We start from the raw sequence: 20130 nt of genomic DNA, 5'->3' as shown, positions 1-20130 counted from the left end.
TCTAAATTCATTAGACTGAGACAGTGTCTGAGAAAACTTGAGGAAATACAAGAAAAATTGAAAACAAGAGCTAAGCCCTAGTTGGAAGCATAAGAAAACCCAGTAATCTCTTGTACTCTCCTTTTCTCATGGTAAAGAATTCTTCTTTCAATTTTTGCCCAGAAAGCAAATCGTTTACTACAAACTTTTATTGCTTTGTAGTGGGGTTTTTTTTGTCTTTACTTGTATGGCCAGACTTGCATAAAATGAAACCTTGAGGCACCAAAGACAAACAACAGAAATTGCAAATACAACCTCATTTGATTAGAATAAAAACTAGAAGCTATTGAAACAAACTCAAGGACAGCAGTACAATGGAACAGCCATTAGTCTGGAAATAAGGGGAGCCGTGTTCTAGACCTACTTCTGTATTAATTCACTAGATCATGACCAAGTAACTGAATATCTCTGGGCTGTAGTTCCCTCATCTGTATGTTGGATGACTACAAACTGATTTGAGGTTCTGTCCTAAGAACTCCTCATTAGAGTTGATTTCATCGAGAATGTTTCAACAGCATCTTATCAGGGTACAGAAATGGTTTCTTTTTTTCCTTTCTTTGGAAGAAAAACTCAGCCAGAAACTCCTACTGATCATCACATTTTCTAATGTTCTGATTGATTAGGTATGACATTACAAACTCACCTCTTGTTCAGTTGGTCGAGACTCTCGAGTTACAGCTGGGGAGGACCACATGCTCTGTGTACTTTGGCAGAAGGACCGTGTGGGCCCCTGCCAACCAGAGCTGTTGTCCCAAGAGTTCTCAGAAATGAGCAAAACCTACTGGCTCAGGGACAGCCAGTCCTCTCCTCGCCTCCCCAGGGATTGAGAGTTTTGAGAGCTGCTTACTGGAATCTCTCTAACCTGCTGGCCTTAGAATCTCTGCCTCCCTCCAACACATTTCTACCCAAAATAAGAAGTTACCGGGGTAGCTATCCCTCTTTTTAAATGGCATCTCTCCAAGAAGGAATTTAATAAGACATACCAACATTGCTACTTTGTCAACATCAGTCACAAGGTCTGAAATCTGAAGCAAGAATCAGGCGATAGTAGTATGCTGTTTGTTTTTTCTCAGGCTCATCCAAAGTACAAACGCGTACACATACACACACACACACACACACACACGTATAATACATGAACACACATGCATATTTATGTATCTGTATATATGAAAATTTTAATTAAATTCAAAAAGTTACAAAATATAACATTAAAGCCAAATTAGATAAAGCACTTTAGAAACCTAAAATATTAAAAGCCACAATGTATTTGAAACACCAAAATATTTAAAGTCAACTTAAATGCCACAGAGGGGAGGAGAAAGAATAGAGCTCAAAATGGCTGCATAGTTGGCTTCACTCCTAAAAGTTTCCTCAGACGCACTCTGACAGAGTCACCTCCACAGAAATCCTACCTTCAGGCTCTCTGCCAGCAGCTGCTACCTTCATAGATTCCTCATGACCTGGGAACCATTCTTCTCAAGCCCTTTCTTGTTTGTGACAAATTTATAGTACATGGTATAAGGCAAAGGTAAACAATTCTTTTTTCCTCATTGATCCCTCTTAACTCAGAAAATGAAAGAGTCTTAAATACGTGTGTTTGTCATGCAAATTTAAGTACTTTGGAAAGTTCTTTCCAGACCAGCTCCTCTTATTTCCTCTCTCAAATACCCATTGGTACAAATTCAATAAGGGTGAGAATTTGACTAGGAGATACAAGTTACAGAACCCACAAGGCATCACTCTTTTTTTAAAAAACAGCTTTACTGAGATCTGATTCACATATGGGTCCTCCTGCTGTGTACCTCATTTATTCTCACACGACTGCCACACTCACAACACTTCTGATGCCAGATGTGGGGTAGGTTTCCCCCAACCAAGCAATTCTCTGTGTCACCAGCCAGGAGCCCTACAGTTTAACTGAATTTTGACCCAATCTACTTGGAGATAGTGTCAGATCCCATAGGTTAGGGGCTCAGTCCTGGAAAACTGCCCCTGCCCCCTGCAATGTCAGATGCCAATTGCAAGTTCAGGTTCTAACCTGTGCCTCTGACACATCGAAGATTTCCAAGAACTCTTCCTTGGGTTTGATTAATTTGCAAAAGCTGCTCACAGAAATCAGTAAAATAACTTACTTATATTTACCAGTTTACTATAAAAGGATATGATAAAGGATACAGATGAACATCCTACTGGGAGAGATGGGTAGGGCAAGGATGTGGGAAGGGGAAGGAGCTCCCATACCCTGGTTAGGTACCACTCCCCCACACCTCCATATGCTCACCAAGCCAGAAGCTCTCTGAACCCCATACTTTGGGTATTTTTATGGCGGCTTCATTACATACGTGTGATAGATCATTACTCCTATGTCTAGCCTCTTTCCCCTCTTTGGAGAATGGAGGGTAGGGCAAAAAATTCCAAGCCTTGAATCATGGCATGATCTTTCTGGTGACCAGCCCCCATACAGGAGCCCACCAAGAGTCACCTCATTGGAACAAAAGACACTGCTGTCACACAAGAAATTCCAAGGGATTTAGGAGCTCTGTGTCAAAAACTGGGGCCAAAGAACAAATACTAGAAGAAAAGATGCTGTTGCTGTTAGTGTTCTCATCATTCAGGAAATTGCAAGGGTTTTGAGAGCTCTGGTCCAGGAAATGGGGGGCAGAGACCAGTATATATATTTTCTATTATCTCATCTTATGTAATCCAGCATTATCAAATTTTTGACACAAAACTTTTTTTTTCACAGAATACATATTAATATCTATAAGAACTTGGAAAACAATTAGCGTTCTGAAAAAGTTTTCATCTACCACAAAACAATTTCTTAAATACTTGATTTGTACTAAGCTAATTAATCTCTCTATGCTTCAATTTCCTCATTTGTAAAATAGGTATAATAATTATATGTATATCACATGGTTATCATAAATATTAAGTAAATATAATAATATTAAATACAGATCAAACAGTACTAGACTTATAGTAAATATTATGTAAGCATTTGTTAAACAAATTTTAAATATCATTATAGTTATTAATAAAAACAATACTAATATGATTACAATTCTATTAAAATATTGCTATTACTATTTCATTATTAGCTCTCTATAAGAATTCTTTTACTGTATCATACTGAAGGAAGTGAACCCAGATTGGCATTAATTATGTAATAATTTATTTCATAATCTACTTCCAAAGTTAGTACTGGTTCTGTAACTCATGAAATAATTACAAACTCAAATTTTATGTCATGATGAAAGCCTAGAACAATTAAATAAATGGAATAGGGAGAACCTAACAGAGCCAGAGGGGCTGAGTTTGGCTTCCAGCCCTTTTTGGATACCTCACCATAAACTACAAAAAATGGGCTTTCCTTCAAGCCATTTGTCATGGGTCAAAAACATCTAAGAGAATAATTTCTTTCATATACAGTAAATTTTAAAGATTGCTCTACATCTATTGAATTCTTAAAAATTACTTTGTTTATAGGTTTCATTTTCTGGCAGGAGAAGCCAGAGGAGAAGTCCTTGATAACTCTTTCACTGGAGGAATATGTAAAACTGTCAAAAGCAGTAGAGCAAGTAATCCATACCGTTTCCCTGCCAATCTGGAAAATGTCAACTTCGAGGTACGACAGCTTATCATGGGGCACTCCAAATGCCAATGGTGATTATAAGCTAAATTTCCAATGAAAAATGAGTCATGAAGGAAGGGACAGAATAAAAAGGTAATGAATATTTTTCATCACCTTTTATGTGTTGGTGTTTAATCCTTCCACAACCCAGTAAGGTCAGTGTTATTATCATCAAGTTACAGATGGAAAATAAGGAAACTAATTTGTTCAAAGTTAAACAGCTAGTAAGTAGTGGATTAGAGATTTAAGCACAACTTTTCCAAATTCCAGAGTTCATGCTTTCTCCCGTGAACAAATAGCTGTAACATGTCCCCACTCAGATAAATGACTTGGTTTATTCAGAATTTTCTTCTACCATAGTTAGTTCTCTCGGATAACCAAAAATTTAGACATAAAAGAGGGCCTGGCTTCCAAAAAAAAATTAAGATGAATTTAAGTGTAATGGGGGTACTTCTGCCTACCTTCCACCCCATTTTATTAGTTGGTTTGGTTTTCTGTTTGTTTTCCTGAGAGGTAACAAGCAGCATACTATATATTCTCAGAATCTAGCCCAGTGCCTTACACATGATAAGTACTCCATACTTGGCTGAACTAAACAATTTGTTTCTTTTAATTTATAAGAGAAACAGGAAAGACATGACTTTAATGGCTACATCCATGCATACAAATTTGACATACTAGAGAGAATTTCAGAAAATCTAATGATTTCTGAGACCACTTTACAGATAGTATGTGTTCAGCAAAATTCATTCAATCTCTTCTAAAAAATTTTAAAAAATTTTTATATTCATATAAATACAGGCATTTGACAAACTCAATTTAAAAACCATCTAATATATGTTAATGGGTGTGGGGAAATGTCCTTGGGGTCCAACTGCCAAATTCAAACACCTTTGGGGAGACTTACCCTGAGAAGTCCCATCCCTGCCTGGAGGTAGATGCGACAAGAGTAACACGTGACTCTGACCAGGTGAAGAGAATACTCACTATCTCCCCACAGATCCAGAAGACGCTAACCCCAGAGGGTCCACCACTACCAAGGGAGGTAGAAAAGGTTTTGCTGGTATGCTGAATAGGAACTCAAAAGAGACCTTTTTCCAAAGAAAAAATAACATCAAAGTCTGTCAATGATGGAAGATGTATTCTATTCTTAACGATGTATTGAGTAGGCTTTGTAGACAGAGCTAAAACCCAGACATTTACATATAATATCATTATGTTGGAGGATGCTTTCTAACTCCTAAACAATCAATCCATAAGCTTACTTTCAAAATACAATAATTTCCAAAGAAACATGCTGCCTATATTCTCTGCAAGCATCCCTTTTATACAGTTTTACAAGTGACAAATGTTAATTAAGCTCAGCACAAGAGAGCAAACACGGGCTTAGATAACACTTTACACTTATATGATTCTATGCCCTTGAGGTTACTTACATCTATTGTATCTTAAAAATACTATATAATAATTTGCAGGACAAAACACTTAACCATCAAAGCCAACTGTCAGTCCTTGCTAAACGTTATAAACCATTAGTTGTCCCACCAAAAAATTACTAATAATTTGCTACTGTGCCTCTCTTCCCAAGTTTGAATTCAGGGGCATCATATAGGTAGCTTGAAATCAGCTATAGTAGGAATATTTATGGCACAAGAAAAGGCAAACGCTGTAGTAAATCACAGATTTTTTTTTCCCTCTCAGAGAATTGGTTGTTAAACATTTACCAGCAGAATGTTGGATCTACCCATATAATTTAGTAACCCAAGCGTGTATGGCAAGTTATATCAGGAAATACAGCCTGAAAAATCCTCATTCAGAAGAAAGTAGATTCATTTTGTTATCCGTGTAGTTCTGAAACTTGTCCAACCTTAAGAAGCTGCCTGAGCTGATCTTTAACTATACGTCATTGAATTTTAGATAATATTCAATTGCTGAGGAAGGTCATGGTGATATTTCTTCAAACAAAGATTTGGAAAAGAACAGACCCAAGGTCACAGCTATTGGTTTACTTTCCACTGATCTCTTTATTACTTTGTTCATACCGTTAACAGGCAGCTGTGCAAATCTAAGCTATTCCTTATTGAAAACAGTAGAGGAAGAGAAATTCAGCAGGCATCTGACTTCCTTTCTTCTACAGTATCGGACCTTATTGAGACAGATGAAATCATGGGCTGGCTGGTACACAAAGATTAGAGGGGGCTCCTGAAAGGAAGGCAATTGGACAGGAAGTCAGAATGGAAGACCATAGGAAGAATTCTGCCCCTCAGGGATCTTCCAAATGCTCAATGCAGAGCTAAATACCATAAGATCCCTGCACCAGTCCCCAGAGTTGTATCAGTGTCTCAGGAATCCTCCTCTCATTTCTTTGGAGCTGCTGCTCGCTACTGGGTGTACACTAAAGCACTTGCTGTCACCAGCAAACTACAGAGTGCAGTTACCACTAGACTTTTGATTCTTACCAATATACTGACCTACCTAGACAAGGTCTCTTGCTATATCCCAAAGCCTCAAGCCTTCATAGATCTGCAATGCCCCCAAAGCCTCCCTAAATCCCTTGTGAAATTCACAACTTCAGGTTCTGTCTCTAACCCTCACACCACAGAAAGTAGGTGTCACCCTGTCCCCTCCATTCCCCAAGTCTCTCTTAACTCTCTTCTGCCCCTCCCTACAAACCCAGCTCCTTTCTTCAAACACAAAAGTGAAAGTGTCAACACATATCGAGCCCCAGGAGGTCATCAGCCCACAAGATCCACAGGTAGTCAGGAGGGCTAAGAATAAGATGTAAAATGAGGATTAAACCTTTTCCCCAGAGTTTGCTTAACATCTCTTCCTGGGAAAAGCTAGGAAGATGGAGCTAATCAGAGCCCACCAGCTGCTCCTTACACCTCACGAAAAGAGCTCATCTTCCTCCTTTCAAATGTTGTCTTGGCTTTCCATATTCCCATTCATGAAACAGCATTCCCATTCATTCACTCATTTTCTCTCTCTCTCTCTCTCTCTCTCTCTCTCTCTCTCTCTCTCTCTCTCTCTCTCTCTCTCTCTCTCCCTCTCTCTCTCTCTCTCCCCCACACACACATACACATTTACTTGGTCAAAAACTTCTGTTGACTTACCTCCTAAATATCTGTCAAATCCACCACTTTCTCTCTACCCAACCACCATTCCCCTATACCTGGCCATTCTCCTGAATCACTTGGCTGATTGCAACAGTTTTTTAAACTGCTCTCCTTGCCTCTACTTTAGTTATCTGTAGTTAACATGATCTTTGCAAAACAAATGTGATGACAACATTCTCAACTTTTCAGTCACTCAAATAATATTTTTAAAGAACTTATCAGATGCAAAATCTTGCATTTAGACGTCAATTCAAATGCTTTAGTAGGGCATACAAGGCCAGGCCCCAGTTTCCCAGTTCAATCTAATTTTCCAGCACTGCTCATCTATAAAACTGCCTTCCCACCAAGCCAATATAGGTGGTCAGATTTTCTCTGAGCTTCTGCCCAGGATACCCAATGCCCCTACCTTACGAGCAAATATTGTTTTCTTTAGGCTGACACATCTTTTCTTGTGTGAGAGTTAATTTATAAAATAAAATATTTGTAGTCTGAATTATTTTAGGCAAATGGTAAAGAGATGTCAGCAACTACATTTAAATATGGTTAACAGATGAGCCTCATTTGTGGACATTTTAAATGCTAACTAGCAGGCCCTGCAATGTCTCAAAGGAACACTGAACTTTTGACTGTATTTTACTGTTGAGCAAGATTCTCTTACAGCTGGGTTATTTCTTCCCTTGACTAATTGTGCAAGCTATTTCATTGTGACATGTGGTTTGCCTCACAGTGCATTTTAATATTGAATATTTTAAAACAAGGGATTTTTCCATTGCACACCAGACAAGCATTTTTTTAATTGGAATATAGTTGATTTATAATGTTGTGTTAGTTTCAGATGTACAGACAAGCATTTTTAACATAAAGAAGTCCTCTTCAATCAATTTACTTTGCAACTTTAAAAAATTTGTCCATTGTTCTCCTCTTACCAGCATAATCATAACAAAGATTTACCTTGGACTTGGCAAATACCTGCTCCACTCATAATTCAAGTCCCCCTGGCTTTTTTTTTTCTTCTTCCCAGACCCAGTCAGGTGAAAACTGATAACCACCCACCAGGCAGAACCAATGGATTATTTGATTATTTGTCCTCTGTCTTGCAGACTTGGCCAGTGGAGTGCTAATGCCCAACATATGAATGAGACTAAAGGGTTGGTGATGGAGCCAGAGCAGGGTAGGACAGGATCTGCCCTCCCCTTTTCTAGGCCTCACTTTTCTGAAAGATACCTTCCATTAGCTTGCAAATGGCATCAAATTCACAGGCAGATTAAAAATAACTCTCTATTCCTGTCACCTCACTAAATCTCAGTTATGGAGTCATTTCCTTGACAGAGGTTTCCCTGGTATTGCCTCTCTGAGTTTTATAGTTATTTGTGGCACTCCCCTTGGCAACACAACACTACCCACATTGAATTAAGTGTCTGTGATTATCTTTCTTCCTCACTAAACTTTGACTCCCTGAAGACAGGGACTAACACTATACCTCGTTCTCTAGCAAGATGGGTCTTCAACAAACCATTTACTGAATGCATAAATGAATGAATGATCATTGCATTAAGTGTTCACAAGTAACTCCAATATTTCCTAAATTATGTCTTACTTCACATGGATTTTTCTCCAGGTACAAACTGAAGAAGATGATCTGGAAACAGATTTCTATGAGGATTTAATTTCTCTTGATGATAATAAAGATCAACAAAGTTTAGCTATGGGCCAAGAGGAGAGCTCTTTTCATGTACCAATTTTTTATTCCTCAAAGAGAAAGCAAAGCAGCACCCATAATTCTGCCTTCAAAAAAGCCATTCAAGCCTCCTACAAAAAGGTAAAGAAATGGTTCCTGATCTTTTTATTCTTTCCTGAAAATTAACACCAATTCCAGCAATCATTCAAGGAGAAGGAGAGAGTTTTTAATATCAAATGAATAGGATTTCTAACACAGATTTAAATAGACTTACTTTTTTGTAAGTGAATAGACCCACTTCAAAAGTTATAGAGATAATATGTATAATAATGCTTCTTTTTTGCATGCATTTGGCTGTGTTTATGGTTATGTTCTCTTTAACATTTTTCTCATTATTTTAGGTGTATTTCTTATAAATCGCATGCCACAAAATGTTCCTTTTTAAGTGTGATCTGACAGTCTAGGGTCTTTGCTAGAGAAATTCAGCCAACTTATATTTAGTATATTCCCTGAAATATTTGATCATATTTCTTCCATCTTTAATTTTTTGTACTCAACTTTATTGCTGGGTTCCTATTTCTTTACTTTTGTGTTGTCTGGTCACATTTCTGTTTACTCCTTTTTGTCCTTTTGGTTATTTTGGAAGTTCTACTAAACTTTTAAATTCTGCTGGTAGTTACCTTTCTCTAGTTAACAAGCATAATTAAACATATGTTTTTCTTTTATCCCTTGAAGTAATATCTGTAGCCTCCCAAAGGATGTTTTATTTACCTATTCCCCACATCCCATTCCAAAGATCTCCTTGAAAACATATTTGCTTGTCTTTTTCCCAACACTATAATAACAGGGCTCCAAAACCTCAGTTTTATTGAGGTAGTTCAAAATCTTTGTATTTCAAGTTATTCCTAGGATTCCTAGGGATTGTTTTGTATTCATTTATATATTATATATGTTCATTTGTAATTGATTCTGGTTCTTGTCTTCCCAATGAACAATTCCTCACATAACACTTATAAATTCCAAGTTCAGAATCTGTATTTTATATTTGCATTATATTTTATATATGTGTGTATATGCATGTGTATATATATATATATATATATATATATGTATATGTATATATCCATCCCATATACTCATTACTGTTTCCTCTTCTTTCATCTTCCCTTTCTTGAGATCCTGTTCTCAATCAATAGCCATATTTTTAGTATTTTCTTCAGGTAGGATACATGCAAAGTACACACCCTAAATCCTTATGTATCTACAAATGCCTACCTTTTTACTGAGCAATAAAGATAAAGAACATCATGGCTGGATGAAGGAATCTTGGAACATTGTCTTCTTTTCTTGATAGTTGGTGGATGTTATTCCACTATCTTCTAATTTCTATTGTTACATAGGAAAAATTACATGTAAGTTGATCTTTCTTTTGTTTTCTCTCTGGAAATTTACAATATTTTTGTACTCTAAGTATTGGACTTTTTCCACTAATCTTGCCAGAAACTAATGGAACTCTTTCAATATATAAAAATGCATCTTCATCCATTAATTTTTCCTCATCTGTTCCTATTTCTTTTATTATTTGCTTATAAAATCTCCTAGATATGTATTCCAACTCTTAAGTGATTTAGGGGATAGACATTTTCTATTAGACATTTTGAGACATTTACAAGTGTCTTTTAAAATGGTATCTGTTCCTCATTACAACCACCACTCTAAGTAGGATTTGTTCTTTTGAAAGAGACGAATGGGGAGACCGAGCCCTGAATCATAGAACCTGAGGGGAGAGGTGAAAAGAATAGACAGAGGTACCAACACCAGAACCAATGGCACCAACACTGGAGGAAACCATTTTATGGCTCCTCCTGTTTTTACCATAGTGCCCCTCATATTTTTTATTTATTAATCCATACATTTATGTAAATATAAGAACTTATAGCACTACACAGATAATCTTTCCAAGCATTTCATTTATCTTCAAAAGAACCCTAAAAGGTAATAGTGAATATTTTTTGCTTTATTTTTATAATTGAAGTATAGTTGATTTACAATATTGTGTTAGTTTCCGGTATACAGCAAAGTGATTCAGTTTTATATATATATATATATATATATATATATATATATATATATATATATACACACACACACATACACACACACATAGATATACACATGTATATATTCTTTTTTGGATTCTTTTCCATTATAGGTTACTACAACATATTGAATATAGTTCCTTGTGCTGTATGGTAGGACCTTGTTGATTGTCTATTTTATATATAGTAGTGTGTATCTCTTAATCACAAACTCCTAATTTATCCCTCCCCCTACCTTTCCCCTTTGGCAACCATAAGTTTGTTTTCGAAGTCTGTGAATCTGTTTCTGTTTTGTAAATAAGTTCATTTGTACTGTTGTTTTTTTTAGATTCCACATATAAGCAACATCATATGATATTTGGCTTTTTCTGACTTACTTCTGTCTGACATACTTCACTTGGTATGATAATTTCTAGGTCCATCCATGTTTCTGGATAATAATTTTTTGATGTACTGTAGAGTCCAGTTGTGTCACTGGTGAAGTCAACTTGATACCAGTGTTCTTTGAATGGGAGACTGATCACTGTTTTGCTGAAATCCAAATGTACCACATCCATAGCAGAGGTTCAACCTCCAAGTGGAGGAATGCAGGACTTAGTTCCTGGCCTCTTCTCTCTAGCTGTCTCAGGCCTTGGAGTTCCTGGCCTCTTCTCTCTAGCTGTCTCAGGCCCTTGGAGATACCAACCAGACTCACAGCTTCAAATACTACCTATATGTTGATGAAGCCAATATTTATGTTTCCAGCACTGTCAGTTGAACTCTATTCCAACTGCTTCTTCAACATTTCAACTTGGATTTTAATAAGCAACTCAAAGACAGCATGTCCAAAACTGGGCTCTTGACTTTTCTTCCTGCTGTAACTTGTCCTTTTCCCAGTCTTCTCCATCTTGGGAAAGGCAATTCTAACTGTGCAAGTGGCTATGAGTAAAGACCTTGAGGACATGATTGATTCCTTTCTTTTCTTCACATCCCTATATACAATCGATCAGCAAATCCTACTGGCTCTGCCTTAAAAATACATCCAAATTCAGACCATGTTCTATCACCTCCACAGCTACCATCCATGGCTCAAGACACTATGGCCTGGATAATACCAATAGATATCCAAGGGGTCTTCTTCCTTCCTCTTTAACTGTCTTTCAGTCTATTTTCAACAGAGCAGCCAGAGTGATACTGACTGGATACTGGCTATAAATCATACCATTCCACTGCTCAAACCCTTGAAGATTAAAAGCTTAAGTCTGTCCACTGACCTACAAGACCCCTCATTATTTTTCTGCCTTCATCCCCCATTATTCTCCCCTGTCCTCATTCAATTCAGCTCATAATGCCTCCTCACTGTTCCTCAAACACAGGCTGGCCACACTCTTACCCCAGGACCTTTGCACAAGCTGTTCCATCCACAAGCTTTCCCCCAAGATTTCTGCTTGCCTTCCTTTCATTTTTTTTTTTTTTTTTGAACTGGAGTATAGTTGGTTTATGCTGCTGTGTCAGTTTCTGCTGTACAGCAAAGTGAATCAGCCATACGTATACATATATCCCCTCTTTTTTGGATTTCCTTCCCATTTAGGTCACACAGAGCACCAAATAGAGTTTCCTATGCTATACAGTAGGTTCCCATTAGTTATCTATTTTATGCATGGTAGTGTATATATGTCAATTCCAATCTGCCAATTCATCTCACCCCCCGTTTCCCCCTTGGTATCCATACCTTTGTTCTCTACATCTCTGTCTCTATTACTGCTTTGCAAATAAGATCATCATTACCATTTTTCTAGATTCCACAAATATGCATTAATATACCATATTTGTTTTCTCTTTCTGACTTACTTCATTCTGTATGACAGTCTCTGGGTCCATCCACATGGCTGGATGTAATATTTTATGGCTGAGTAATATTCCATTGTATATACGTACCATATCTTCTTTATCCATTGCTCTGTTGATGGACATTTAGGTTGCTTCCATGACCTGGCTATTGTAAATGGTGATGCAATGAACATTGGGGTGGATGTGTCTTTTTAAATTATGGTTTTCTCTGGGTATATGCCCAGTAGTGGGATTGCTGTATCATATGGTAGTTCTATGTTTAGTTGTTTAAGGAACCATACTGTTCTCCACGGTGGCTATATCAATTTACATTCCCACCAACAGTGTAAGAGGGCTCCCTTTTCTCCACACCCTCTCCAACATTTGCTGTTTGTACGTATTTTTGATGATGGCCATCCTGACTGGCATGAGGTGATACCTCATTGTAGCTTTGATTTTCATTTCTCTAATGATTAGTGATGCTGAGCAACTTATCATGTATCTCTTGGCCATCTGTATGTCTTCTTTGGAGAAATGTCTATTTAGGTCTTCTGGCCATTTTTTGATTGGATTGTTTGTTTTTTTTGATATTGAGGTACATGAGCTTTTTCTATACATTGGAGATTAATCCCTTGTCAGTTGCTTCATTTGCAAATATTGTCTCCCATTCTGAGGGGTGTCTTTTCATCTTGCTTATGGTTTCCTTTGCTGTGCAAAAGATTTTAACTTTCATTAGGTCTCATTAGTTTATGTTTGTTTTTTATTTTCATTACTCTAGGAGGTGGTTCACAAAAGATCTTGCTGTGATTTACGTCAAAAAGTGCTCTATTTTTCATCTAAGAGTTTTACAGTGTCTGGCCTTACATTTAGGTCTTTAATCCATTTTGAGTTTATTTTTGTGTATGGTGTTGCATTCTTTTACATGTAGCTGTCCAGTTTTCCCAGCACCTCTTATTGAAGAGACTGTCTTTTCTCCATTGTATAGTCTTGCCTTGTTTTTCATAGATTGGGTGACCATAGGTGGTGGGTTCCACAGATATATATTTCTGTTTTTGTGCCAGTGCCATACTGTCTTGATTACAGTAGCTTTTTAGTATAGTCTGAAATCAGGGAGTCTTATTCCTCCAGCTCCATTTTTCTTTCTCAAGCTTGCTTTGGCTATTCAGGGTTTTTTGTGTTTCCAAACAAATAGTAAAATTTTTTGTTCTACTTCTGTGAAAAATGCCATTGGTAATTTGATAGGGATTGCACTGAACCTGTAGATTGCTTTGGGTAGTATAGTCATTTTCACAGTATTGATTCTTCCAATCCAAGAACATGGTATATCTCTCTATCTGTTTGTGTCATCTTTAATTTCTTTCATCAGTGTCTTATAGTTTTCTGCATACAGGTCTTTTGCCTCCTTAGGTAGGCTTATTCCTAGATATATTATTCTTTTTGTTGCAATGGTAAATGGGAGTGTTTCCTTAATTTCTTTTTCTGATCTTTCATTGTTAGTGTATAGGAATGCAAGGGATTACTGTGTATTAATTTTGTATCCTGCAACTTTACTAAATTCATTGATTAGCTCTAGTAGTTTTCTGGTGGCATCTTTAGCATTCTCTATGTATAGTATCATGTCATCTGCAAATGGTGACAGTTTTACTTCTTCTTTTCCAATTTGGATTCCTTTTATTTCTTTTTCTTCTCTGATTGCTGTGGCTAAAACTTCCAAAACTATGTTGAATAATAGTGGTAAGAGTGGACACCCTTGTTTGTTTCTGATCTTAGTGGAAATGGTTTCAGATTTTCACCATTGAGAACAATGTTTGCTGTGGGTTTGTTGTATATGGCCTTTATTATGTTGAGGTAGTTTCCCTCTATGCTCACTTTCTGGAGAGTTTTTATCATAAATGGGAGTTGAATTTTGTCAAAAGCTTTTTCTGCATTTATTGTGATGATCATATGGTTTTCATCCTTCAATTTGTTAATATGGTGTATCACATTGATTGATTTGCATATATTGAAGAATCCTTGCATCCCTGGGATAAACCCCACTTGATCATGTTGTATGATCCTTTTAATGTGTTGTTGTATTCTGTTTGCTAGTATTTTGTTGAGGACTTTTGCTTCTATGTTCATCAGTGATATTGGCCTGTAATTTTCTTTTTTGTGATATCTTTGTCTGGTTTTGGTATCAGGGTGACGGCAGCCTTATAGAATGAGCTGAGGCGTGTTCCTCCCTCTGTGATTTTTTGGAAGAGTTTGAGAAGGATAGGTGTTAGCTCTTCTCTAAAAGTTTCATAGAATTTGCCTGTGAAGCCATCTGGTCCTGGACTTTTATTTGTTGGAAGATTTAACCACAGTTTCAATTTCATTACTTGTGATTGGTCTATTCATCTTTTCTATTTCTTCCTGGTTCAGTCTTGGAATGCTGTACTTTTCTAAGAATTTGTCCAATTTTTCCAGGTCGTCCATTTTATTGGCATATAGTTGCTGGTAGTAGTTTCTTATGATCCTTTGTATTTCTGCAGTGTCAGTTGTAACTTCTCCTTTTTCATTCCTAATTTTATGGATTTGAGTCCTCTCCCTTTTTTTCTTGATGAGTCTGGCTAAAGATTCAATTTTGTTTGTCTTCTCAATGAAGCAGCTTTTAGTTTTATTGATCTTTGCTATTGTTTCTTCATTTCTATTTCATTTATTTCTGCTCTGATCTTTATGATTTCTTTCCTTATACTAACTTTAGGGGTCTTTGTTGTTGTTGTTGTTGTTCTTCTTCTTCCCTTAGTTGCTTTAGGTGTAAGGTTAGGTTGTTTATTTGAGATATTTCTTGTTTCTTGAGGTAGGATTGTATTGCTATAAACTTCCCTCTTAGAGCTTCTCTTGCTGCATCCCATAGGTTTTGGATCATCTAGGTATTTTTTGATTTGCTCTTTGATTTCTTCAGTGATCTTTTGGTTAATTAGTAACGTATTGTTTAGCCTCCATGTGTTTGTGTGTTTTACAGTTTTTTCTGTAATTTATTTTAATTTCATAGTGTTGTGGTTGGAAAAGATGTTTGCTATGATTGCAATTTTCTTACACTTATTGAGGCTTCATTTGTGACCAACGATATGATGTATCCCGGAGAATGTTCCATGTTCACTTGAGAAGAAAGTGTATACTTTTGTTTTTGGATGGAATGTCCTGTAAATTTAAATTAAGTCCATCTGGGCTAATGTGTCATTTAAAGCTTGTGTTTCCTTATTAATTTTCTGTCTGGATGATCTGTCCATTGTTGCAAGTGGGGTGTTAAAGTCCCCTACTATAATAGTGTTACTGTCAATTTCCCCTTTTATGGCTGTTAACATTTGCCTTATGTATTGAGGTGCTCCTAAGTTAGGTGCATAAATATTTACAACTGTTATACCTTCTTCTGTATTGATCCCTTGATCATTATGTAGTGTCCTTCCTTGTCTCTTGTAACATTCTTTATTTTAATGTCCATTTTATCTAATATGAGTATGGCTACTCCAGGTTTCTTGATTTCCATTTGCATGGAATATCTTTTTCCATCCCCTCACTTTCAGTCTATATGTGTCCCTAGGTCTGAAGTGGGTCTCTTGTAGACAGCATATATATGGGTCTTGTTTTTATATCCATTCAGCCAGTCTATGTCTTTTGGTTGGAGCACTTAATCCATTTACATTTAAGGTAATTATCAATATGTTTGTTCCTATTACCATTTTCTTAATTGTTTTGGGTTTGTTTTTGTGGGTCTTTTTCTTCTCTTGTGTTTTCCACAAGAGAAGTTCCACAAGAGAAGTTCCTTTAACATTTACTGTAAAGCTGGTTTGGTGGTGCTGAATTCTCATAGCTTTTGCTTGCCTGTAAAGCTTTTGATTTCTCTGTCAAATCTGAATGAGATCCTTGCTAGGTAGAGTAATCTTGATTGTAAGTTTTTCCTTTTCATCACTTTAAATATATCCTGCCATTCACTTCTGGCTTGCAGAGTTTCTGCTGAAAAATCTGCTGATAACCTTCTGGAGATTCTCTTGTATGTTATTTGTTGCTTTTCCCTTGCTGCTCTTAATATTTTTTCTTTGTATTTAATTTTTGTTTATTTGATTAATATGTGTCTAGGCGTTTTTCTTCTTGGGTTTATCTTGTATGGGACTTTCTTCACTTCCTGGACCTGGGTGACTATTTCCTCTCCCATGTTACAGAAGTTTTCAACTATAATGTCTTCAAATATTTTCTCAGACCCTTATCTTTCTCTTCTTCTGGAACCCCTATAATTCAAATGTTGGTGCATTTAATGTTGTCCCAGAGATCTCTGAGACTCTCCTCATTTCTTTTCATTCTTTTTTCTTTATTCTGCTCTGCAGCAGTGAATTTCACCATTCTGTCTTCCAGCTCACTTACCCATCTTCTGCCTCAGTTATTCTGCTACTGATTACTCTAATGTATTTTTCATTTCTGTTATTGTGTTCTTCATCACTGATTGTTCTTTAGTTCTTCTAGGTCCTTGTTAAACATTTCTTGTATCTTCTCAATCCATGCCTCCATTCTATTTCTGAGATCTTGGATCATATTTACTATCATTACTCTGAATTCTTTTTTAGGTAGATTGCCTATTTCCTCTTCATTTATTTGGTCTTGTGAGTTTTTACCTTGCTCCTTCGTCTGCAACATATTTCAATGTCATTTTGTTTTGTCTAACGTACTGTGTTTGTGGTCTCCTTTCAGCAGGCTACAGTGTTGTAGTTCCTCTTGCTTCTGTTGTCTGCTCCCTGGTGGATGAAGTTGGTCCAAGTGCTTGTGTAGGCTTCCTGGTGGGAGGGACTGGTGCCTGTGCTTTTGGTGAGTGGAGCTTAGTCTTTTCCTTCTGATAGACTGGACCACATCAGTTGGTGTGTTTTGGTGTTTCTGTGAGCTTAGTACTTTTGGCAGCCTGTCCACTGATAGGTGGGGTTGTGTTCCTGTCTTGCTGGTTGTTTGGTGTGAGGTGTCCAGCACTGGAGTCTGCATGCAGTTTGGCAGAGCTGGGTCTTGGTGTCAAGATGGTTATCTCCAGGAGAGCACACACCGATTAATATTTCCTGGTACTAGGAATTCTCTGGTGGTCCAGCATCCTGGACTTGGCACTCCCACCCTGGATGCCTAGTCCTGATCCCTGGCAGGAAACCAAGAGCCCACAAGCTGCACAGTGTGTCCAGAGAAAAAAGGAAAAAAAAGGAAAAGAAAGCAAACAGATAAACAAAACCCAATACAAATGACAAAAACAAACAACACAAAAAAAGGAAAAAAGAAAACAGACAAAACTCAAAACAAATGGTAAAAACAAACAAATAAAAAAAGACAAAGAAAACAAAAAAACAGGAGAACAAACAAAAGAGCTCAAAAATGAAAACCATCAAAGACTAATTTAACAAAAACAAAAAATAAAAACTAAACAAAAAAAGAAAGCAAACTAAATAAAAGGCAAATAAACTATAAAACAAACACACAAAATGACCAAAAAAGAATAAAAACAGAAAAATAAACACAAAACAACAAAAACGTAAAGTAAAAATAGAAAAATTTTTTTTAATATAAAACATAATAAAAACAACAAAAACTGAACAAAATGAAACAAACAAAAAAGAATAATAGTGATAAGAATATTTTCCTGGGGACTCTGCTGTCAGTGTCCTTGCTCCCACAGTGAGCCACAGCCCAAATCCACCGCCCCAGGAGGCCCTCCAATACCTCTATGTAGGTCTCGACCCTCTGTGGGCTCTGTAGAGGCAGCTCAGACTCCAACCTGGCCCGGCTTCCATGTGTACTTGCCCCCAAAGTCCACTGCTTTTAAAGCTAGACAGGTCTCTGTTGTGGGAACACTCATTGTCTATTCAGGTATTCCACAGATGCGGGATTTACCAAGCTGATAATGGGGGTTTAATGCATGGCTTGTACAGCTGCGTGGAGTGACTTCCTCCTCCTTAGTTACACCACCGCTGAGGCTCAGCTTTGGCTTTGGCCCCACCTCTGCATGTGTGCCCCCCTCCAGCATCTGTTCCCTGCCAAGGCAAGAGGGAGCAAAAGCCACACTTGATTGGAGCACACTTATTCTATCAGGCCAGGGAGGGGTATGGCAGCCACAACTGGGGTGTGTGTGAAGTGTCTGTGCCAGCAGAGACCAACAGGCAGTTGCAACAGACTGGGATGCACTCACTCTGGTGGGAGTCCTTCCCAGTGCCGCAGAGGCAGGGGCTGGCATGTGGGGGCAGTGGCGGCCCTGCCCCTTGAACAGCACTCAAAGATGGCACTGTTTCCTAGGCAGACCACACTTCCTCTAGGGGCGTTCCTGGCCTCAGAGCCCCTCACTCCTGTCCGCTGTTGTATCCGTGCAGCCAACAGTGGTCCTTTCCCCAGATATGCTCTCTTAACCCCACACTTTAGCACTCAGCCCCTGCCAGCACTGGCAGATTCCCATCTCAGGCAGGGGTACCCAGGGCTGATTCCCAAGGAGGCTTTGGCATGGGCAACGCTCAGGAACCTGGAGCCTATGCAGGGAGAGGAGGCCTTGGATTGACGGGCAGGTGAGCCTGCTCAGATGGGTGCTCCTCCCAGTGCCCATGGAGGCCAAAACAGTTGGGTGGGGAAGGAGGTTACAATGGTGGCCCCACCCCTTGTGTGCCACTCAACAATGATGTCTTGTTTCCATGGTGTCTCAGGCTTCTGCAAATTTTTCTGGTTGTGGATCTCCTTACTCCTGTCCCTTTCACAGCCAACAGCTGTCCCCTCCCTGGGTCCATGCTCCAAACCCCACTTTCCAGCACCCAGCCCCCCTCTGCACCAGGAGACACACGACTCAGGCTGGGATGTGCAGAGCTGTGCGCACAGCTCTTACTTTGTCCTGCCTTCCACAGACGGTCTGCTGCATTCCCCTTTGATCTTCTGAAGGTCCCTTTCTGTCCCAGCTGATTTCCCCACCATGAGGGGGTTTTACTGAGTGCAGGAACCTCTCCTCACCTTTGGCTTCCTACCAGGGGTACTGGTCCCTTTTTTGATTCCTCTTTTCTTTTGTCTTACCCAGTCGTGAGGGGATTTTTCTTGTCCTTTTAGGTGTCCGAAGTCTTCCGCTAATGTTCAGCAGGTGCTCTGTGAGAATTCTTCCATTTGTAGATGTATTCTTTTTTTTTTTAATTGGGATATAGTTGCTTTACAATGTTGTGTTAGTTTCTGCTGTACAATAAAGTGAATCAACTATATGTATACATATATCCCCTCCCTCTTGATGTACTTGTGAGGAGAGATGAATTTAGCATCCTCCTATTCTGCCATCTTGACTCCTCCCCCTCAGTAGTAGATGTTTTTAACAGCATTTTGCAGATGAGTAAATTGAAGTCCATATATTTATTTTTAATTCAACAGAATTCATCAAATACCTACCATGTGTCAGGCACTACACTAAAGTCCAAGAAGTCAAGTCACTCCCATGATCTTACTATGAGTAAATGCCAGAGTTGGGAATTAAAATCAATTGTCTAATTTTTGCCCACTATCACATCTACCACATTATATCTCAAGCTACTTGCTTATTCATTCATTCCTTTATTCATCATTTCACCAAACTCTGGAAAGAGTATAGTTCTGGTGATATGAGCATGTTGAAAAAGAATAAAATAAATTCCTTTTATAACACAGATTGTTAGTTCACTTTTGAATGGACTCTGGATCATATTGTTCCCCTCACAATTACCAAATTATATTCTTAAGACAAGTTAGTGTCAGAATTACCAGGAGGTA

At 38.0% G+C, this 20130-nt stretch overlaps 1 protein-coding gene across 1 annotated transcript in view; it reads left to right on the top strand.

Moving 5' to 3' along the window:
- C6 (complement C6) overlaps positions 1 to 20130 on the top strand; it is an 84654-nt gene that overhangs the window by 8968 nt on the left and 55556 nt on the right. The window contains exons 5-6 of the mRNA XM_060146040.1: positions 3532 to 3670; positions 8411 to 8611. Of these exons, the coding sequence (XP_060002023.1) occupies positions 3532 to 3670; positions 8411 to 8611 (340 nt within the window). The remainder of the gene's footprint in view (positions 1 to 3531; positions 3671 to 8410; positions 8612 to 20130) is intronic.

Source organism: Lagenorhynchus albirostris, chromosome 3 (assembly GCF_949774975.1).
Source record: "Lagenorhynchus albirostris chromosome 3, mLagAlb1.1, whole genome shotgun sequence".
Lineage (NCBI taxonomy): Eukaryota > Metazoa > Chordata > Mammalia > Artiodactyla > Delphinidae > Lagenorhynchus > Lagenorhynchus albirostris.
The sequence above is the reverse complement of the archived record's forward strand: the minus strand, read 5'-3'. Positions and strand labels throughout refer to the sequence as shown.